Source organism: Lathyrus oleraceus, chromosome 3 (genome assembly GCF_024323335.1).
Source record: "Lathyrus oleraceus cultivar Zhongwan6 chromosome 3, CAAS_Psat_ZW6_1.0, whole genome shotgun sequence".
Lineage (NCBI taxonomy): Eukaryota > Viridiplantae > Streptophyta > Magnoliopsida > Fabales > Fabaceae > Lathyrus > Lathyrus oleraceus.
Window position 1 is genome coordinate 460,077,299 of NC_066581.1, and position 24,789 is coordinate 460,102,087.

A 24,789-nucleotide genomic window follows, 5' to 3' on the forward strand; every position below is an offset into this window, starting at 1 on the left:
TTATTATTGTTGCTGCTGTCATATTGAATTACCAACCGCTCTTGTTTTTTGAAAACAGGTACTATGACATTGACGTCGTCATCTTCATGACGAGATTGAACAATTTGGATCGTTCCTTCATCCATCAAACGTTAGATGTCCCTTTTCACTACAACACACCCTCTTCGGTTCACACTACAAACAGCATAACCATCATGGTCATGTTCACAGTCACTCACCAAACAGATATCCTTGTGCATCTGCACCAAGGATCTTCGGATAAACCGGACGTCATAAACCTTGAATTCTCCAGGACAACCTTCCACTATATTCACTAAAGAGTTCCCATGAACGGGCAAAGAGTTCTCTTCCACACTTGGCGCGCGGTCCTCAAAGGACACCATACCACTCTTCATAAGCTTTTGAACCTCATACTTCAATGGATAGAAGTTTTCAATATCGTGTCCGGGTGCTCCTTAATGAAAAGCACAATAGAGCTCAGGTTTATACCACCAGGGAAGTGGTTCTGGGATCTGTGGTGGGTTCCTCGGTTGAATTAAGTTGTTGAGAACTAATGAGGGATACAGCTCTGCGTATGACTTAGGAATCGGGTCAAAAGAGACCTTCTTCCTCTCAAAGTTCTGCTGATGATGATTGTTGATGGTATTGTTGTTGTTGTAGGTGTTCGTTCTTTATTGCGGTTGTTGTTATTGACGTTGATGTTGTTGTTGTTGAATTGGTGTTGCTTGTTGATTGGAAAATATTGGAATTACTGATGACACTTGATGATGATGATGTTGACGGGGTGGTGGTTTCCTTCTAATCTGAGGCCTCCTCTGCCTCCCACTGATTACTGCGTTGGTCTCACTATCCTTCTTCTTACCAAAGTTGCTACCATATCTCTTGCTTGTTGATGCGTCATCTCTTGACAACCGTCCCTCACGGATTCCTTCCTCAAGTCTCATCCTCATGTTTACCATTATGGTAAAATCACTGGGGGCACTATCGATCATGCGTTCATAATAAAATGAACTCAAAGTTTTCATGAAGACATAGACCTCAGTTGGTCTCTATCTGGCACCATGTCCACATTATACTTGTATTGCTTCACAAAAGCCTCTCCCAAGTCGTTGAAAGTGTGAATGCTTGCACTATCCAACCCCATGTACAAACGGAGTGCAACACCAGTCACACTATCATGGAAGTTATGATTAAGCAATTGATCATTGTTGGTCTGAGTAGACATCTTGCGGGCATACATCACAAGATGACTGAGCGGAAAAGAGTTCCCCTTATACTTTTCAAAGTCAGGCACTTTGAACTTCACTGGGATCTTGACGTTGGGCACTAAGCACAACTCAGCAGAACTCTTTCCAAACAAATCTTTACCTCTCATTGTCTTCAATTCCTTGCACAACTCAAGAAACTGATCTTTCATCTCGTCTATCTTCTTATAAACATCCGGACCCTCAGACGACTCGGAATGATAGACGGTATCCTCTACGCGAGGCAAAGTATGCACAACGGGGGGTGGCACAGACATGAACGAGATAGATGTCGGCATGGAAGCAAATGTAGGTGCAAAGACTTCGGTCACAAAGTTGGGCGGCATTCCCCACGGGAATCCGGTAGGCACATTCGGCGTGAAATGAGCGGTAGCAGCAGGCATGGTAGAGGTAGTCACCTCTGAAGTAACAGTCCTCGCGGGAGGAGTTGCGGGTGTTGGAGAAGCTTGGTTCTGAGAAGCAAGAACTGACTCCATCATGGCAGTCAAGCGGGCGATCTCGTCCTTCAGCTCTCTGTTCTCTTGCTCCAAATGTTCCATTATTTTCAGATGATTGGCTCGGGTATTATACCGGTGAGTCAGCTTGGCTAAAGCACAGAGGAAACACCAATCAGACATTTGGAGAAAACCTGCTTATGCAAATGATGCATGAAATGCAATGCTTGTTTATTTTTATTTTCAAGGAACTTACTATATCATTTGCAAATATATAATATTTAAATGGCAATTGCAACAATTTGATATGACCAAAAATCCCTTTTTATTTATACAAATTAGAAGGATTACACTGAGTAAAATTTCAGAAACCAAAATAAACAGATACAAGAGAAAAGGAGACAAGTCATCCTAAGGATCCCTAACAACAATGTGAAGAGATCTGGATGAAGGCGTGTACTTCCTTCGAATGCGACGGATCTCGGTCTCAAAAGAAGCCTTCATCTAAGTCTTCTCGAGGACAAGCTGATCAACAATCTTCTTCCAAGCAACGGAAGGCTGAGGCATGCTAGAAGATGAAACCTCTGTCTCTCTCTGTCTCTTCGTCACTCGGTCTTCAAGTAGCTCAATAAGTGTATCTTTGTCCTTGGACTCCAACTGCAACTCTTCATGCTTCTTTCTCAAAGCATGGAAACGCTTTTCGCACATGTCCTTCTCTTGCTTCATCTTGATGAACGCGTCTTCCAACTCCTCTACATTTTGGTTAGGGATAGTTAATGGCTCAACCACAACCATAGACATAGGTCTTTCGCAAGGATAAGGCATTTTTAACTCCATAGCTCTCTTCTTCACCCAAAGAGTGTAAGCTTCAAAAGCTACACAATTACGTGGACCAAGCTCGGATCTTCCTTTCCTATGCACACTATGCCAAGCATGCACAATCTTTTGCTTCAAATGTTGGGGATCTTTACCCTCTTGATAGAAAAGACTATCTAATAACATGTTATTAGGTTTGTCTCTCAAGGGGAACCCAAGTTGACGACGAGCCCAAGCAGGGTTGTAGTTAATTCCTCCTTGTGTGCCAATGAGAGGCACATTAGAGAATTCACCACAACTATCAATAATCTCTGAAATGCTTAAAGACAGATCATAACAAACTATATCATCATTATTGAGAGACATAAGTCTCTGAGACCACCTTAGACATTGTTTGTTCACCACAAAAGCATGTGTCTGAGGCAAGTGCGAAATAAACCACTTGTACAGAAGGGAAATACAACAGACAATCGTTCCACCACCTTTAGAATTCCTTAGATGCAAAGAGAAATACATATCACCCAAAAAAGTAGGCACAAGATTCCCAATCAAGAAAAGTCTAATGGCGTTAACATCAACAAAATCGTCAATGTTATGGAGAAAAGCTAATCCATGGATGAGCAACACAAAGATAGCTTCAAAAGCATCCACACTATCAACTTGAGCAAAAGTAGTAGCTTCCTTGATGAGGAAAACATATGGCAACCCAAATAACCCATCTTTCTTCACCCAATTGTAGCGGGAAATTCATGATCATCGAGCTATTGTCAAGCTAGAGATCAATTAACAAGAGTCGCCACCGCACTTTTATTGTTCACAAGGGAAAAGGGAGAAAGTACGAACAAAACCCAAAAGGTAAGAAGTTTTCAAATAAAAACTAATAAAAGTTAGAGATCACAGGTAAGGGGGTTGGTTACACAAAGGGAAGGTGTTAACACCCAAAGTGTCTTAGGTACTCCTAGGGAGCCCTTTTTGTGTGCATATGTATTTTGTACAAAGTGATGTTTACAAACAAATAGAATGAGGGGATGAGAAAAGAATTCATTAATTATATTTTTGTGTTTGACAAGACCTTAGGACTTGTGCCTACGTACCAACATAGAAATGAGGGATCAAAACCTCGTAGTTCGTGATACAAATTTTAAAATGAGTGTGTTGATTTTAACAAGATTTAAGTTTGAAAGGCACAAGGGCCTAAAATTGTTTGAGAAAGTCAGTTCTTTTTGGCTTTTTGAAAGTTTAATGTCAAATATAGTTAGTTTTATTTACAGGTTTGATTTAAGAAAAGAAGTTTGAAAATGCAATGGCATAAGGCCAAAGTTTCTATCTTTTTCGCAAAAGTGGACAAAGTTTAGAACAAAAATAGTTCACACAAAGAAGATTTTGAAAATTGGAGGGAGATATTTTTAAATTAAAGAAGTGGGGGAAAAGATGAAGAGACTATCTTATGCACAAAAATTAAAAGTTTAGAGTTGAAAAGATCTGACCAAATGGGTAGCAATCCAATAGACAAGTATGTCAATAGAAACCCAGAATTCCTTTGGACTTTTTGATGCAACATACAAATGCACAATTATATTATCTTGAATAGCAAGGCATCAAATAAATATGGCCTCATCCAAGCTTATCTATTCCATGATCTTCTTCAAAATAGCCCATGCAACAGATGAATTCCATAAGTCACAGGTTCAAAATAACAGCTTAACAATGATCAATGTTGCAGATGAATCTTAGAGAGATCTTTAAAGATGTATCAAATGAAGTTCAAATTCCAAGCACTTGGTTCTTCAATAAATTGGCATTGGCCAAGTCCATTAGCATAGGAAAGTTGCCTAGATTCTAAGTCCATTTGTCCAAGATCAAGCCAACAGTGCATTCAAAAGTTTTTTAGGGTTTTTTGTTATTATTATGTGCATTAATGGTCAAAGACCACACAAATAAACAAAGTAACACAAACAAAATATATCACACAATATGGTCCAAATGGACAAAGTGAAAATTGCATTAACATAAACAATTAGAATGATATGTATAATGGAAAATGAAATGGAGTGCTAAAAATAAACGGCATTAAAGTAAAAGCTTGAAGTTTAAAGTTAATAGTTAGTAGGTTAGAAGTTAATTTTGTTTTGCTCTTGATTTTAAGACATTCTTTGGAGAACACTCAACCCACTTATCACAAGCATGGATCCTTGAACCAAAACATCTTCCAAAGGAAGGAAAGAAGGCCAATTTTCCACACAATACCATGAAAGAGGGGAGACTTACAGTCTCACTAACTAGAATGCTTATGCCTTTTATGTCACAAATTTAGCGCTATGTTAAGTAATCGTAATTGGACATATGTAGAAGTCACAACTATTTGAGGTCGGGCAATAGGCTTTTGGTGTTAATGCATGTTGGAGACATAGTATTATGAACTATTCTCATAAAACATACCACACATAAAAAGTGTGGCCTAATCGCATCCATACTCATGTTAATCTTTCAATCAACTAGCATTAGGACTTTGAGATGTCATAGGCCAAATGGAAATAAATGAATGAAGAAGGGGAATTAGATGAAGATGGAAGGGAATGAATAAGATCACAAATTGGCCAAAGGATGACTTTTACCAAATTAATATCATTCATTCATTTTGGGAGATGGAATGTACATTCCACCAATCCCCTAAATCCAATGATATTAACTTGACAAAGTCAAATCAACCTTGACCAAGGCCCAACAACAATAAGCAAACTCAAACAAGTCAATACAATTGATCAACAAAATTTAATAGGCATTTATTCAATTAAAAATAATAAAATAATGCATTTAATTCAAACATGTTTTGTCCAATCCCTAAAATCTCATCAAAACACCAAAGAAATGGCCATGAGATTTATCATAGGTCAAACATGGTCAAAGGACCTTAGAGAAAAAAATTCATAATTTTTGGACATTTAAAAATATTTTTAAACAATTAAAAACCAATGCAAAAACAATTAATTGATAAAAAATATTAATAACGATCCAAAATATATTTTTAATTCAGAATATGAAAGAGAAGAATATTTAATTTTTTTTTGTAAAAGTCCCATATTTTTTGGATCAATATTGAATTTAATATGAATTATTGAAGAAAATGCAATGAAAATAAAATATCAGAAAATCAAAATTACGTGGACCATCAGATCTCCCTCATTAATTGAGGTGGCAGATCTGATGATCCAAAACGCGCGTTCCACATGTACATGAGTCAGCTGCATGGCAAATGTGGTAATCAACACCAATGCTCAGGATTAGAACGTGAGAGGAGGATCATGTGGTTTAGATGTAACACAACTCATCGTTGGAGCAAGAGCTCCGGTCTTCTCCGGTGAGCCTCACCGGACTGGTCAACATGAACCATCACCAAAATAAAAAACAGGGACATGATCTTGAAGAAAAAATGGCACTAAGCTCGAATCTGACCTCCATTCATTCCAATACCAAATATATTGAGAGATATGTGGAATTGAAAATTGAGGTACATGAACTGAGTTGCTTCGATTTGACCTCAAAGCAACTCAATCTTCTTGCCTATATTGGTAGGACTTCAGACAACAAAAGAATCAATGGAATTGAGCAAGTATTTAAGAGAATCGAAGAGTTTAAAATTTCTGAAAATTACCTTCAATGGAGGTCTGAACATGGTGGATCTTGATCTGCCTTGTGCTTGGACTCACTCTACTTGCTTGTAGGAAGAGAATGGAAAGGTGTAGAAGCAATGGATTCCTGGAGAATTGAATTCCAAAACAGTGGAGATTCAAGCTCAAATTCAAATGAATTTATCAGGTTTATCCTATGAGAGTGAAGGGTTTTCAATGGGGGATCAAAGCTGGCGCAATGGTGTGTGAAATTCTGAGCAATTGAAGCTCTATTTATAGCTAAATCATGTGATATTTGCACACTCACTTTCACTTTCCAAAATTGGCAAATGATGATGCAATGCTGCATGGGCGCGCATAGGCCCATGAAATGATAACTTGAAGGTCCAAATTGAAGATCAGATGTGTTAAAGTTGGCTTAGATTCCAAGGCACATGTATATTGATGTTTGATGTTGGATCCATGCTAAATGATATCAGCCTATTTAAGCCATGTGCAGCCTATGTATTTCAAGTCCAAAATGGATGAATTTGAGCTCTTTGGAAAGGTGAGATCAAGAGGAACAAGTTTAATGTTGAACACATTTTCATTTGGAGCTTATAACTTGGAGAAACTTGAGGTGGAAGTTTCGAAAAATTTGACATATCAAAATTTTTCTAAGTGTCAAGCCATATGTCTCAATATTCCACCTTGCTTAACTTTTTATAGGAGCTTCACATGAGAAACGTGTCTTCATCAAAGTGGTAGCTCTATAAAATACCGTCAAAATGGTCACCAATTTCATGTCATTTGAATTTGAAATGAAAGATTTATGAATTTTTGAAGTTTGGAAAAATCACTTGATCAATGGTATAGGTTAAAAGTGACCTATAATGTAGCCTCATATCATATGCTCAAAAAAGTTGAACTAACTCCCACTCCAAACATCAAAGTTGAAGTAGACACATCGAATTTGATTTTGCAACTTGGAAATCTTTAATATCATAAAAATTGAGAAAGTTATGGCCTTGGGAAGTTGACTTTCAAATTAGGGTTTAGACAAAATGACCTATAATGTTTGAACATAGAAAATGATTTTCCAAGCACCACTAGCTCTAGGTCTCCACATTAAAGTTGTTTATGATGTCATTTATAGTAAGTTTTCTCTTTGAATCATTTTCATATGTTGAAAATTGTAGGAGATAGGGTCTAGGGAGACCCGACTTTGATCAGATGAATTCATCTGGCCAACCACCATCAACCAACTTGCTAACTTCCTATTCTATTGACTTTCTTGGGTCATGGTAGATCATATATGAATAAGATGATGATTTTTGAAGTGTACCTTGAGTAATTTTATCAATCGGTAAAATAGCTTGTTGGAGAAGTTACTCAAGATACCCAGTCAAACTAGGGTTTCCAAGGCAAATCACCCTCAAACTCTTGAAGAAAACTTGATCAATATGACATGCAGAGAACTTTGGGACTCATATATGATGTTCATAACCATTATTGAATCAACTCTTGGTTGTGCTTTTTGTTCATGAGGGTCTCAAACCCAATATGTGATTTTGATGAATCAATGAGATCATGGCCTACCTACAAAAGAGTTAGGCAAATGCAAAGACATATTTTTGGTATTTTGGTTAGTGAAATGATAAAATTCAAGTATGATATAATCATAAAGTGCTTGGTGATCTCTCCCAAAACAAACCCAATGAAATAGGGGTAAGGAGGATGCCAAGACATGATCCCAATTCTTATGCTTATGATGTAATTGCATGAGGGATGTTAGGGTCAAAATTGGGGTCTTGCAGTTGCCCCTATTAAAGGACATTCTAACTGAGGAGGTGAAGGTTAAAATCTTCGGCTCGACTCAGTAGAATGGGCTTAAATAACAACATAGAGAAACAAATTTTTGTCCCTAAGAGACCTCATGATGCATATGATATGAATACATAAGTCAATGCTCTGTGGGAAAATATTGCCACAAAGGAAAAAGAAATCAGAGAGACCAAAAGTCCACAGGAGTATGATGTATTCCATAAGGAAACTCACTAGGGAGACATAGACTCTGAGGGGATAAAATGAGTTATGCGTAGGCCAGGCTACGACTCAAAACTACTGGGGGACTAGAGAGATTCCACAAAATGGAAAGACTCAGCCGAGGAAATAACAACATCTGCAGGTTATACGAATACGCCAAGATAACATTGAGGTACTCGACTCGTACAGGGGAACAACGATTTCACTAAAGAAATGCGCACTCAACTCAACTAGGGAAGCAATAAACTTCAACACAGGAGGAGCAGAAATCTATTATCTACTACCTGTTACTGGGTAAGGAGATAATAAAAATCTGACAGAGAGAACATCCGTCATTGGTTAAGATGAACATATCAAGGATGACTCGCTGGGAACCAACATGAGGGAGTATTCTTGACCGGTTACTGGGTAAGAATAACCTTGCTGGGGAAAACTGCAGAAAGTAGGATTTACAACTACCAGTCACTGGGCAGAAGACCAAGGGTGAGAGTATATGTCATCGGTTAGGATGAATATATCAAGCATAAACTCGACAGGGAAGAAAATCTGTCACCGGTTAGGATGAACATATCAAGGATAGACTTTCCTGGGGATGTTAAGGAGGATACCCATCATCGATTAAGATGAACATATCAAGGATATACCAACTGGAAAAAAAAAAGAATTACATCTATTGAAAATCGGATAGAAAACTGTCAGGGAGAATAAATCTGTCATCGGTTAGGATGAACATATCAAGGATTAACTCTGCGAGGGGGAAAAATAGGATTTCCAACTATCGGTTACTGGGTAGTAGACCAATCAAAGAGAAAATTCGTCATCGTTTAAGATGAACATATCAAGGATAGACTCTGAAAAGGGGAGCAAAAATAGGGATGACATCTATCAGTTACTGGATAGAATACCAAAGAAGAGAAAATCCGTCATTGGTTAAAGTGAACATATGAAGGATAGAATCTCCACAGGAAAAAGTAGGATTTATAACTACCAGTTACTGGGTAGAAAACCAACAGGGAGAAGAAAACCCGTCATCGGCTAAGATGAACATATCAAGGATTAACTATCTGAGGAACCAAAATAGGGATTACAACTACCTTTTTATTGGGTAGAATACCAAAGGTGAGAACATCCGTCACTGGTTAAAGTGAACATATCAAGGATAGACTCCTGCGGGGAATAGATCCGCTAGGGATTCTGTTGAGGAGAAAAAAGGTACTTTTGCCGGGTATTGGGCAAGAAGTAACAAACCACAAACTAAGAAGAATATTACCAGTTACTCGATAATAGACTCTTAAGGGACCAAAGTATCTATCTAGGTAAGAGCTAGAAAGAAAACGGTCAATCAAGAGTCAACCCAATGAGGACATAACTCAAGGGGAGTAATTCCATCCAAAAACATTTGCTGGAGAGGAAACTGAAATAACAATCATCCACGAGGAAAAAAACTCGGTGGGGAAATAGAGAAAGGTTAAAGTCTTTCTGCTTAAAGGGGTTGACACTCTACAATTGAAAGAGGACAGACACCAGATTTGGTATGGGGATAAAGTATCGCCATAACAGAGAATGAGAATCTGAAACAAATCAAATGTGCAGGATATGCAAAATCATGAAATTATATGAATGTATATGTATATGTATATATGATGATTATGCTGACAAAACGATCGCAAAGGATACAGAGGTGTCACAAAGAAATTGAATCACCCGTACAACCCTCGGTCAACCCACTAAATATGGAGACTACTGCTGGAAAAAATGAAGATCGCCACCCAAGGGACTTCACTCTAACTGAGGACAGAGGAAATCTACTGAGGATAGAACATCCAATTTGTGGGGAATTTTAGGTCAACACCATAAAAATGGGGGATAACCCTACAGAGAAATTAATCAATAAATGTTGTTCAGGAACCAGGAGGAAATTCTGACTGGGAGCAAAGGTACATGGCGATTGGTGAGGACACCAAAATGATCTACTGTGGAAAGATCAAACATCTCTGATGACATTCCACTTGCTGAGGAAATATGAACTCCGCTGGGGGGGACTCTGTCGGGGACAAGAACATGCTGCAAAGTATCTGAATCAAACAACTCAGTTGGGGATAAAGAAATAAGCTCTATCGGGGACCAAACGCTCCACCGAGGAACCTAATAAACACTGAAGCTTAGGTATACCCGAAGAGTTAACTGCTTGGGGAACCTCATATGCTTCACACTTAAGGACTTGCTTTCTACTGAAATGTTGTTGATATTCTTTTTACTTGCTTTGGAAAAATTCTTGCTTTTATATATTAAAGAAAACTTGATTTTGATTTAAAATTTTAATTTCAAAATGATCATAATAAAATTTAAAATTATTGGCTGAAGAAAATAAGAGTAGAAACAATTGGGTCAAAGCTCAGTTTTATTTAATAGAATGGTAGTCTGTAAATGACAAGACTCCATAGATTTTACAAAGTTGAAAATGGTAATTTACATGGAAAAGGGTTACATTGAATACAAATGATCCTTAATTCCTCTACCAACTCTTGATATCCACTGTGCTCTTTCCCCCTGCTGGGATGATGAATTGATGTCAACCCCTGTGCTCAAACAAGTCTTCAAAACATTAAAGATCAGCAGAATGCAGTTACTTGCCAGAATGCCTAATTTTTGCATAAGTTGCCCCAAGGTGGGCTTGGGGTACTCAACTTATCGGGAAATTCTTTCTGTTTTATGTCTCTAATTTTTGCCTGGATCGCCCTTTCAGGTTTTTAATCCACCGAGACGCTCATTTTTGCCTAAGCCGCCCTTTCGGGTTTCCAACTTAGCAAGTTGTTCTTTTCTTTTTAGGCGAAGTATTTCTTGACTGCATCTGCGTTCACAGGACGAGGGAACTTTTCACCATCCATAGTTATAAGTATCAATGCACAGCCTAAAAAGGCTCTCTTAACAACATATGGGCCTTGATAATTGGGAGTCCATTTTCCTCTGGAATCTGGTTTGAACGATAAAATCTTCTTGAGCACAAGGTCACCTTCTCTGAACACTATAGGTTTGACCTTCTTATCAAAAACTTTATTCATCCTTAGCTGATATAACTGACCATGACACATGGCAGTAAATCTCTTCTCTTCAATCAAATTTAATTGATTAAACCTGGTCTGACACCATTCAACCTTAGTCAACTTGGCTTCCATGAGCACACACAATGAAGGAATCTCAACCTCTACGGGGTGTACTGCTTACATACCATATACAAGAGAGAAAGGGGTTGCCCCTATTGAAGTGCGGACAGATGTACAATACCCATGTGTAATACCCCAAAATTTACCCTTCCATTTTTTCCTAGAAGCATGGGATTGTCTCACTTTTCATTAGCATCATACTAGGTCATACTCATTGCATACTGCATTAGTGACTTGGAAATCAGGGTTTGATTGATCACTCCTTAACAGAAGGAGCCCACACAAACCAAGACTGAGAATTGAACTTCATTCTCCAAATATACAAGTCTCAAGGGGTTCCACATGTCTTATTATGGTCCCTAGTTCATCAGTGGAAGATTCAAAGCTCTCAGAGTGTGCATTTGGATTTAATCAGAAATCAGGGTTTCATGGCTATCTGCAACAGGAAAGGTTTGGTTGGAAGTGAAGGAACTCATTCATGTCATGATTATAGAGGCATCTTGGCCTAAGAAGATCCACAATTATCTCAGAAAGATTCATTGGCAATCAGTACAATCAGTTCTTGATCACTTTTGCCCTAAACTAGGGTTTGGTATAAAATCGGTTTATTTCTGATTCCTTGGGTGAAACTCTTTTCCATGGCCCTCCATATGTCCACAAGGGTCTACATACAAAAAATCAACTCTTTATTTGAGCCAGAGATTTCACTCAACCTCCTGCCTACGTATCTCATCTGGTATGAGAATCAGGGCAACGTAGTTCCCCTTAACAGGGGTAAAACACTCTCCTAACCAGAGGCCGGGGAAACAATAAACTAATAGGGAGACTGAGACTCGAGCCTAATAGTTGTCATTCAATCAATATCCCTAAATCGAGGTCTCTAACAAGAACTTAACTCACCCATAAAGCGAGTCAACTCAAGTCTAAACTCTACATACGTTGAACTTCTTCAGAAGTTAATCGTACGACTCCTATAGAAATGGAGATGAGAAGAGGAAAGAAAATAACCACACCAACACAAGTGAACAAGCATCACACACTATATCCATACAAAACGCTCAAACAATGGATGGGCTTTAGTCAAGAGGGGTCATATCAACCTCGACAAACAAGCCAAACTGTAAGGGTAATCAAATGGGCTCTTAACCACTGACATTGAATGTCAGGGTGAGCAGATCAAAATGGTAATGAGGATGAGACCTCATAGCTCTTAACCCTGGTCAGGGTGAGCTCATGACATAGAAAGCGTGGGGATCCAGAAAGTGGGATCCTTTTCCACTTGACAGACTCTGGACAAAAGATCTGGGGCACATGTTCAGAAGCATCAACACGTAGTGCGAGCATAAAGAACGACACACTGAATAACGGGGGATTGGCTACTAATCCCTTTTATCCGTGAATTGCCTCTTCTCTTGGAGGTCTTATCAAATATCACATGCCTCTTCTGGGAGGTCTTTGGGCACAATTTTAAACAAAACACAAACAGAGCCTCTGAAGGAGGACTTGCCAGCAAAATGCCTGCCAAAAAGGTGATAGGACTTCAGACTACATGAAGTAAGATGCTAACTACCTATGTGGTGTGTCAAACAAGCTCATAAGCTCACCACATCAATTAAAACCCTACAAAATAGAATTATGTCAGAACTCAATGCATTTTGTATCTCACAAGGTGAGAACAATCCCAATCATCAATGATGAGTATCCACCTGAAACAAGCGACAAAGTTAGTTTATGTATATCCAATCCAACACAACAAACCATAAACAAACAATGGCATGAGATAAATTGAATCACAAATCAGGGATCAAACCAACGTAAAAGAGGCAAAGGCTCAAGACACAAAGAAGACCCCAAACCAAGTCAAAGAAATGGACCAAGAACAAACCCTAAAACTGGGTCAAAACTCTAGTACAAAGACAAGACTCAAAACCTAACCAAATGACCAAACCAGGCCCCATCCTTTTGCACATCACACCTTCAAACACTCCCTCCAATGTCCTCAAAAGTACCAGCATCAAATCAATAATCAAGTATCTCAACTTGTTTATGTAATGTAATGACCAAAAATATGCACAAAATGAACTTCCAATTTACAAAATTCATATCAAATCAGAAATACACGCAATGACTTTGGGATTTTTTGTATAAGTTCCTTATGCCATGAATGTTCAATATGCAAAAGATCAAGTCAAAAATGATCCAAAAGCTATGTGAACAAAAATGCACCACATCAATGTCGAAAATGTGACACAAATTGTCACATTCTTCACTATGTGTCAAAAATGATGATAACAGGTGAGAAAAAATCCAAACCAGTGACCAATAATTCATGTCATGTATGAATGTCATGTATGCAAAAGAGTGGATCAAAAGGTTTAAAATTGAGGATTTCACAATACATTGAATGCACTAGGTCAATTTGGCACAACATTGATTCAAAAATTCCCACATAAAAATCCAGACATCAAAAGTTCTTGAAATTAACACCATAAAAAAGTAGACACAAATACAAAACTATGAAAAAAAATTGGGACTCAATTGGACAATTTTTGGATTTTTTATGAATTAAACAAAATGACCAAAATAAATGAAATATGAAATAGAAAATGGAGGGAAATGGAATATTTGAATTAATCAGAAAAAAACACAAGCCATTGGATCTGGCACGCATATGAGATCAACGGTCCACGTTTAAACCATTGAAACGCATCGTTCCATTAATTGACTCAGCCACCCAGTCAGCAGTCAATGCACGCGTGGCCTTGGTCAAGCAAACACCATCCAATCAAATTGCCACGCATTGAACCACATGGCGCCCATTCATCCAAACCCTAAAACAACACAGACGCCGGAGCTCCGCTCCGGTCGTCTTCTCCAACGAGTCCCCGTTGGCTCCCACGGCGGCGCCACCATGAAATTTCCCAGAAATTCACCAGACCACCACCATTCCACTCATTTTTCCACACTGGTTCCAAATATCCTATTAGTTTCTCCTAATTCTTCCTAGGTTTTGAAAATCGAAGGAGAGAAGTGTTCAGATCAAAACTTCCAGTCACAACTACGTCCTCAATTTTCACTCAACCTCAATTCTAAACATATATTCATGACCTACACAACAAGATCTTCAATCCTATAACCTAAAATCAGCAAAAGAAGGGAGTGAAAATGAAGTCACCTGGAAATGGAAATCTCTGAAATCGCGTTCTCACAAGCTCAGCTGCTCCAGATCAACTCCTATGAACTTCCTTTGAAGCTTTATGCAAAAAGCAATGGCTGAAACCTCTTGAATGCACCTCAATTTCCAAATCCGATCATCATGATAATGCACTTGAACTGCTTGATTTCTTGAGGAATTGCACCAAACGATGGATGACTCTTGCTCAGTGAAGCATGAGGATCAAGAATATGCAATGATCTTTGAGAATTGTATGAAGAAAATGCCAATTCAAAGAGAGAGATTTTGAGAGAATTTCTTGAATTCTAGATCTGAAAATGCAGTTATGGCAGTTATGATTAGGGTTTCACTACTTATACTCCTTGCTAATGACACTGATAATCATTTTATCCATTTACTAATCATGATTAGTGAGTTATCATGCCAATTGCAAAAATGCAAATTAAGCTTCCATGGCCATAATGCACGTGCTCATCCCCATGCTAGGATTTTAATCCACTTAAGAGCAACCAAGGGTCAGGATTTGAAGATTATTTAGCTTGCATCTTAAGCCAAGAATGAATGGTGAAGATTTGCTTCAAAATGCACATGTGTGAAACAAGGAATGTACACACCTATTTCATGCATGACAAGGGCTCATTTTTACTCAAACATGGTCTATGAAGAAGGCTGAAGTGAAGCCTTGCCTTGGTTCTTTGTGAATTTTGATTTGTAGCATGATATCATCCTTAGAACAAATGTGAAATAATGTGACTTTTGACCATAATTCCTTGAGGCTTAGCTTGCACAATCGAGTCAAATGATGTCATTTTGGGATGCCTTGAACATGAGAAGCATTTTGCAAAAAGAATGAACCAATTTGAAGCATTATATCAAAAGTTATGCCATTTTGAATTTCCATGCATACTTTGTGATCAAATGACCATAACTCCTCAACCATTCATCATATGGACATGAATCAGGACTTTTTGGAAAGGGGAGACAAAGATCTACAACTTTCATGTTCACCAAAAATGCATTTGAAATGCCTTTGATATTGAAAATTCAAGTTGAAAGTGGACCAAAAACTTGCCAAATTTGGAAACTTTGAACTGTAGGTCATTTCCATTTTTAGTAACTTTTTCAATGACCTTTGAATCTTCAAGATGGATGTTTATAATGATTAATAGACCCCATTTGAACATGATTGAGGTGTCTCAACTCATTTCCCCACCTCATAGCCCTCAGTTGACTTTTAGTCCTCAGATGACCTTGAGATGTCTTGATCCACTTGAACCTCTACCACTTGGTGAAATTGCTTCAAAATGAAACCCTAGCTCATGTAAGCTCCTTATAATAATCATGTGATCCTCAGCCCAAGATAACACCTCATCTCTTTGAGAAACCCTAGTTGGAAGAACTGCATTGGTTAGGGTTGACCAGAGGTCACAACCCTAATCCAAAGGAACTTGAGGATGAACTATGAAACCCTTGATGATGATAGAACCATGATGATGGTAATATATCCTTGCAGATAAGATGATGCTCAAGACCTTTGAAGAATCAAGAAACCCTAATTGGAACCCATACCCTCAGATGGCTGATGATCAATTCATAGAGACCTTCAGGCTTGAATCACCTAACTTCTCCATCTTTTGAAAAGACTTTGGAGGATGATCTTCTTATTTTCATATGAGCTGCAAAATGCAATGCCTAATGCCCTAAAACATGAAATGCGATGCCGCAAACTAGTCTCAAGAAGAGGAGGGCAAATTTTGAGGTGTTACAGCTGCCCCTATTCAATCCACTGTGAACTTGTCGATATGAACAACCTCGGCTTTCTGATGATCAGGGTGAAGAGTGGTTGAATACCAAGAACAAACGAACAATTTGCGCTCCACTGGAAATTTTCTCTTTATTATTATTTTTTCTTTTCTTGAACCCCAAAAACTTCTTTGATTTTTTTCCTTGGACCCCTACACAAATATTTTTCTTTCACGCGGATGATCCCTGATCACCGCGTTTGAACCCCGACAACTTCATGTCACCCTTGCTGCCAAACAATGAACTTCTTTCTCCATTTGAACCCCAGTCGCCTGACGATAACTCTCGATCGTCATTGTGAACCCCATTCTCCAGAAGACACCCTGTGTCTCCTTTTCTCCATTTGAACCCCGTTCTCCATTCTCTTGTGATAATTCCGTTGGCAACATCGGAAATAAAACCAACCACCACTCTGATGGCGACATATCAGAGGGTACACCTTCACAAAAGGAAGGTAACATGTGCATTTCTTCCCTTGAAGACACCCATAACGACTTCTGTTGACCTCGCCAAAGTCTAAGGTGACACATGCTCAGAAGACAATCCTGAGGACCTCATCCCGGATACAATCTTCAATTCCCATCTCCATCTCCAGTTGAACCCCGTTCTCTAGAAAAAGCCTAGCACTTCCTTTTCTCCTGGTGGACCCCAATCTCCGCGCTGATCGCGTAACATTCTCCAATCTTCATTTCCATCTCCGCACGACGGAATCTCTTCCTCCAATATCGCGCTACTGGGGAATACTGTTGATTCAAAATCACGATGCCAAACTCCTAAGAGTAACATCTTCACCAAACAGCTAAACCAACCCTCAAACAGTAACCACGGCTTGAGACTAGCTTATGCTTGCAATGCCGATGCATGAGTTTTACAGCGTAATGCTCCATAACCATGGAAATGCTACGCAATTAACTATGCAATATGCTATGCTTCTCTAAATGATGAATGTATAAAAAGTATCCCCCTCAGGGGACGGCACGAGCAACTCTGTTGAGGAACTCGATATCGCTCCAATCTCCGACCTGCTTGGGATAACACTAATGTCGAGGAAAGAGTAACCCTCACTGGGGATGACCTCTACTGAACTCGATCTGCTTGGCGACCTTACTGGGGGAAAAACTACCAACGCACACCCCTGCCGGGGGAACAGCAACCTTCAGGCCTGGCTGTTGAGGAAATACCGACCTCGAACCCGCTGGGGAGATACGGAATATTTGACACGGAACACCCGTCAACTCGTCGAACACTGGTACTCACCATCCAACCACAGTGTCAATTTTCCACTTTTGAGAGCTCCCAGACTCATCCGGTCTTTTCCGATTTATCACCTTGTACTCTCGACCTCTCCTTACTTCAAAAAAATCAACCTCCTTAGATTCGTGCCAACTCTCTAGTCCTCAGACTTTGAAGAGTCTTAATGATTAACCCCCTAGGATCGTCGCAATTATTTCGCCGTCTCTACACCATTCTTCAATTCCTCATCCCTGATTGGACCTCAAAGGAATCTTTTGTCAAAAAGAAACGCTTTGCACCACCAACTGCGAGGGAGTGAAAATAACCAACAACACCTGCAAAAGAGATCATCAGATAAAACGTGCTCCAGGCGCGCCAAAATTTCAACACCCAGGTCACTCTACCTTCCGAATAAGATTTCAAGTCTCAATCCTCTAAACATGCATTGGAAGAGACCCCTACATAACAATATACAAAGATTCTTATCAAAATAAACGGATGTTTTTGCGATCAAAGCGGTAATGAAAACAAAAAAAAAATTATTTGAATGAATATGCATTTTATTGATTGAAAAAGGTGGCTCGTAATTGAGCAGTACACAGGAAGCAATCCCTGAAAAGAGGTAATTGCGCACAAAAGGAAAATCTATCCTAATGGCAATGTGAACCCGTGATCTCATCGAGTTCCAACCCGGTTACAACCCATATGTCCTTAAGACTCTCCGCGCTTTCTGCCTTCCGAAACAAGGCGCTTTCGACCGATCTTTGCTTTTAGATTATCCAGGTGTCAAATCCAAAGTACAAACGACCATGCTAGACTCATTTCTTCGTTTCACTCCCTCTTTTGCCTGGACCGCCCTTTCGGGTTTTCAGTCCACCGGGATACCCTTTTTTGCCCAAGCCGCCCTTGTGGGGTTTTCGACTTGCCGGGTGTACAGTTTTTTCCTTTTATCCCTAATTTTTGCCCGAACCTTTTCATTTTCATTTTTTTCGGTTCGCCGGGATGCCCATTTTTGCCTGGACTATTTTACTCTTTACGTCCAGCGGGTCTCTTATACGAAGTATTTTTTAACTGTGTCCGCATTCATAGGGGATGGAAAATCCTCACCATCCATGGTCGTCAACAACAAGGCTCCGCCAGAGAAAACCTTCTTGACCACGAATGGACCTTCATAATTGGGTGTCCACTTGCCCTGACGATCGTTCTGAGGAGGAAGGATCCTTTTCAACACCATATCTCCCACATGGTACACATGAGGTCGCACCCTTCAGTCAAAAGCACGCTTCATTCGCTACTGGTACAACTGCCCATGACAAATGGCCGCCAGCCTCTTTTCCTCAATCAGGCTCAACTCTTCATACCGAGTCCTTACCCATTCAGCCTCTTCCAATTTCACATCCATCAAGACTCTCAATGACGGAATCTGGACCTCAACCGGTAGCACAACTTCCATCCCATACACAAGCGAGAAAGGCATTGCCCCAGTAGATGTACGCACTAAGGTTCGATACCCATGCAATGCAAACGACAACATCTCATGCCAATCCTTATAGGTTACGACCAATTTTTGCACAATCTTCTTAATATTCTTATTAGCCGCCTCGACCCCCCCATTCATCTTTGGACGATAAGGAGAAGAATTGTGATGCTTGATCTTGAACTCCCGGCACAGTTCTACCATCATCTTGTTGTTGAGATTATAACCATTATCAGTGATGATTCTTTCGGGAACCCCATATCTGCAAATGATGTCTCTCCTCAGGAACCTGGCCACGACCTGTTTCGTCATGTTTGCATAAGACGCCGCTTCCAACCACTTGGTGAAGTAATCAATAGCCACTAATATGAACCGGTGCCCATTCGAAGCCGTAGGCTCGATCTTCCCGATCATATCAATGCCCCACATAGCAAACGGCCACGGAGACGACATCAAACTCAACGGATTTGGAGGCACGTGCACCTTGTCAGCATAAATCTGGCATTTATGACATTTCCGCACGAAGGTGAAACACTGAGCCTCCATTGTCATCCAGTAATATCCAGCCCTTAGCAACTTTTTCACCATCGCATTCCCACTGGCGTGGGTACCAAACGATCCCTCGTGCACCTCTTTCATCAATTGGCTTGCTTCTTTGTCATCAACACATCTGAGCAAAACCCAATCAAAATTCCTCTTGTACGAAACCCCATCTTTATTCAGATAAAACTCCATGGCCAACCTCCTTAGAGTCTTTCGGTCCTTCTTAGATGCTCCCTCAGGATACTCTTGGGTCTCCAGATAAAGCTTGATGTCATAATACCACGACTTTTCATCATCAGGCACTGTTGCGACAACAAACACATAAGTTGGTCTATCCAGCCGTCCCACCTCAACACTAGGAACTCGATTCCACCACTGCACTTTAATCAAAGTAGCCAGACTAGCCAAGGCATCTGCTAAAGGATTTTCTTCTCTCGGCACATGGTGTAATTCCACCTTGGTGAAGAACGTCAACAATCTCCTCGTATAATCCCGGTATGGAATTAAGTGGGATTGATGCGTATACCATTTCCCGTTAACCTGGTTCACAACCAAAGTTGAATCTCCATAAATAGCAAGGTTCTTGATTCGCAAATCAATCGGCTCTTCGACACCCAAGATACAAGCTTCATATGCAGCCACATTGTTGGTGCATTCAAATGTTAGTCAGGCAGCAAAAGGAATATGGGATCCCTTCGGCGTAACCAAAATAACACCAACTCCGCTACCATTCACGTTAATGGCCCCATCAAACATCAGAATCCATTCGGACTCAGGGTCAGGCCCCTCCTCCGGGATAGGTTCCTCACAATCTTTCGATTTGAGAAACATGATGTCCTTATCAGGGAACTCAAATTTCATCGGTTGATAATCCTCAATGGGTTGTTGGGCGAGGTAATCAGACAATACACTCCCCTTTATTGCTTTTTGAGAAGTGTACTGGATATCGTATTCAGTCAAAATCATTTGTCATCTCGAAACCCGTCCGGTCAATGCTGGCTTCTCAAATATATACTTGATCGGATCCATCTTGGAAATCAACAAAGTGGTATGAACCAGCATATACTGTCTCAGTCGCCGAGCAGCCCATGCCAAAGCGCAACAAGTTTTCTCGAGCAGTGAATATCTTATTTCACAGTCGGTAAACTTTTTGCTAAGAAAGTAAATTGCATGCTCTTTTCGACCAGACTCGTCATGCTGCCCCAGTACACACCCCATAGACCCCTCAAGGACTGTCAAGTACAGGATTAACGGTCGCCCCTCCACAAGAGGCATCAGAATCAGAGGTTCCTGCAAATATTCTTTTATTTTTTCAAATGCCGCTTGGCAATCATCATTCCACCTGACCGTTTGATCTTTTCTCAACAACTTGAATATGGGTTCACACGTGGCTATTAGATGAGATATGAACCGTGAAATGTAGTTCAATCTACCTAAGAAACCAAGAACCTCTTTTTCTGTTCTTGATTCAGGCATTTTGTGTATCGCTTTTACTTTAGCAGGATCAACCTCGATTCCTCTTTCACTTACAATAAACCCCAGCAACTTGCCGGACCGCACTCCAAAAGTGCACTTATTCGGATTCAACCTCAATTTGAATTGTCTCAACCGGTCAAACAACTTGGCCAAGTCTACCAGATGCCCTTCTTCTGTTTGGGACTTTGCTATCATGTCATCAACATAGCATTCGATCTCATGATGAATCATATCATGAAACAAGGTCACCATAGCTCTTTGATACATGGCACCGGCGTTCTTGAGACCGAATGGCATCACCTTATAACAAAAAGTGCCCCATGGTGTGATGAACGTTGTTTTCTCCATATCACCTAGCGACATTTTAATTTGATTATAGCCAGAAAAGCCATCCATGAAGGAAAACACCGAGAATTAAGCTGTATTATCTACCAACACATCGATGTGAGGTAATGGGAAATCATCTTTCGGGCTAGCTCTATTCAAATCCCGGTAGTCCACACACATCCTCACCTTTCCATCCTTCTTCGGTACTGGCACAATGTTCGCGACCCAAGGCGGATAATTAGTGACAGCTAGGAAACCAGCATCCAATTGCTTTTGTACCTCCTCTTTGATTTTCATGGCCATCTCAGGTCGAGTTCTGCGCAACTTCTGCTTTACTGGAGGACAATCTTCTCTCAATGGCAACTTATGTACAATAATACTGGTATCCAACCCTGGCATATCTTGATAAGACCAGGCGAAGATATCAACATACTCTTTCAACAGTGCTACCATTCGGCTCTTGACATTCATCCCTAAAGCGGCCCCAATTTTTACTTCCTTTCTGACCTCCTCGGTGCCCAGATTAACAATCTCAACTTGCTCCTCGTGCGGTTGAATCACCTTCTCCTCTTGTTTCAACAACCTGGCTAACTCTTCCGGCAGTTCACAATCTTCTTCGCCTTTTTCTTCGGCATGATAGATCGGGTTGTCGAAGTCATATAGGGGTGTAACAGGATTCTCATCAATGAGATCTGGAGAATAATCGCATTTGCATGAATGTTGATTCATGCGTTGCTTTAGAATCGGAACGAAATAAATTAAAAGGGAGGAAAATGAAAACAAACATTGCCATTTTATTATATTATTTTTTAAACTGCAAAAATAAATGAAAAACAGAGAACACCGCTTCTAATGCGAAAAACATCCGTTTATTAATGATGCAATGCAAAATGAAACACATGAGGTGGCCCTTACAATGGACCATTACGTTTTGGGAAAAACGTATGGCTTTCATGTAAACAGAATTGACAAACAGAAATATTACTCTTCACGCAGAGTGACAGTGATGATCTTTTCGGCTTTCCAGTTCTGGATCTCCATTCCTGGTACGCACGGTTTTATCCATGAGTCAAGCTCGCAGTCACTGCCAGTTTCTTCACCCACAGCACAGATACGGCCTGGATCTAGCATTCCAGCACTGGTGAATGTGAACGGTTGGCGACGACTTTTATCCTGTCTAGACGAGCCTCGGCCTGACTGATAACCAATCCCAAACTTATCCTCCTTCACCGCAACATCTAACACTCTTCCCCAACCTCGGGCTTCTCCACTTTTCACCACCTCCACAACCTGTTTATAAGAAGCAATGGACGACTTCTTCTCTCTTTCAGCGAAAATGGCATTCTCCACCTTGACGGTTTCAAACGCCTGGCTTGGTGTTTCGAATATTTCACCGTCCATTTCCACATACTTAAATGATGACAATTGGCTGACAAAAATATCCTCCTCTCTACAAATTGTCACGACTTTTCCGTCCAAGATATACTTTAACTTCTGATGTAGAGTCGATGTTACTGCCCCAGCGACATGTATCCATGGACGACCCAACAAACAGCTGTACGTCGGCTGAATGTCCATGACATAAAACACAGATTTGAACACCTCAGGACCAATCTTTACGGGGAGCTCAACTTCCCCGAACACATCCCTTTTAGAGCCATCAAACGCTCTAACCACCAGATCAGTAGGCCTCAAAATCAATCCCTCGCAGTCCAATTTAGCCAAGGCCTTCTTAGGAAACACATTGAGTGACGAGCCTGTATCAACCAAAACATGCGAAAGCACAACTCCTTTACACTCCATCAAAATGTGTAGTGCCTTATTGTGATTGCGCCCGTCCACAGTAAGATCGAGATCAGTGAGACCCAACCCATGGCTGGCATTAACACTCGATACCACTGTGTCTAGTTGATTGACTGTAATCTCGTGCGGGACGTAGGCCTTTTTCAAGATCTTCAACAAAGCATCTCTATGACCTTCTGAACTTAACAACAGAGATAAGATCGAAATTTTGGACGGAGTCTGCTGCAAATGATCAACAAGCTTGTACTTAGACTTCTTAGTAATTCTCAAAAACTCCTCGGCTTCAGCGTCAAACTCAATTTTCGGCTCAACAGGCGCCTGTGCCGCTCTAGGAGTATCCTCATTCACCACCTGCTTTCCTTTTGCCCTGGTTAAAGCCTTGGCCTTATCTCTCTGTTCTTTTTCTACATCACCACCTCTCAACGTGTTAGGTGCAAACAACCTCCCATTGCGAGTGAAACCACTAAGTCCGGCATTGTCCACCTTTGAAATGGTGGTATCAACTGCAGCCTGATCTTCCTTCTTTTCCCCATTGCAATACACATCACCACCATAGTCCCATGGCACAACACCATCACCTTCATACGGAATAGGTCCAGGTACCGTGATGGTAATTGGAGTTGCATCTGCCGGTACTGACAAGTGGACAGGATCAAAATAAATGGTTATCGTGGAAATATCCTCATCCTCCAAAGCAACTTTCTCGAATCGGAGACTTCCCTCATTCATCATTTTCTGAACCGTCTCCCTCAACATTACACACCCATTCGTAGTTACAGTACAAGCAACACAAAAATTATCACAACCAGGAAAAACTCCATTCTTTAGCAAATGTCTCTTGACCACAGACATTGGGTCCTCAAATGATCCACATCTGTCACCCCGATTTCACTTTTATTCTCAGAAATTACACTCACCATCATCTGACCATGCGTCGGCATGGGACTGGCATTAACATTCGGCGATGGTGCAAAATTGATGGCCTTGGAATCCACGAAGTCTTGAACAACACGCTTAAAGGCTTTACAACCCTCAATATTGTGCCCGGGAGCACCAGAATGGAACTCACACTTGACGTTCTCATCATAACTTGCAGGCCTATGATCTGGTCTTAACGGAGCTAACATCCTCAACTGTACCATCCCGAGATCCTTCAACTTCTTCAACAGAAAGGAATCTGTCATAGGTGGCCTGTCAAACTGGCGATCTGCCATCCTTCCCCTAACTTGGTACCCAGCCCTTTGTGTTCTCTGCTAAAATGGCTGATGTTGCTGTTGCTGTTGTGCGGGTTGATTATCAACAGGAATCGTTACTGCAGCAGTATGCTGGTAGTAATGATTCCTACCGTGTCCCCTTTGGGCATACACAGCACTCGAGTCACCCTCTTTCTTGCGCTGACCATTTCCAAAGGGCTTCTTCAATCCAGACAACGGAGCATTTCTCCGTATTTTTCATTTTCTACCAGCTTTCAATCCTCTCACCAGCCACTACTATATCCGCAAAACCAGTAACTGGACATCCCACCATCCTCTCAACAAAAGTCCCCTGAAGAGTACCCACGAACAAATCTGACATCTCCCGATCCACTATGGGGGTTGAACCCTGGCAGCCAACTCTCT

The 24,789-nt window shown here is 40.5% G+C and overlaps 1 protein-coding gene across 1 annotated transcript in view; it reads right to left on the reverse strand.

Annotated features, from left to right (window-relative positions):
* Positions 1 to 24,022, reverse strand: part of LOC127131658 (uncharacterized) — a 66,074-nt gene extending 42,052 nt beyond the window's left edge. The window contains exon 1 of the mRNA XM_051060571.1: positions 22,472 to 24,022. Within this exon, the coding sequence (XP_050916528.1) occupies positions 22,472 to 24,022 (1,551 nt within the window). The remainder of the gene's footprint in view (positions 1 to 22,471) is intronic.
* Positions 24,023 to 24,789: the final 767 nt, after the last annotated feature.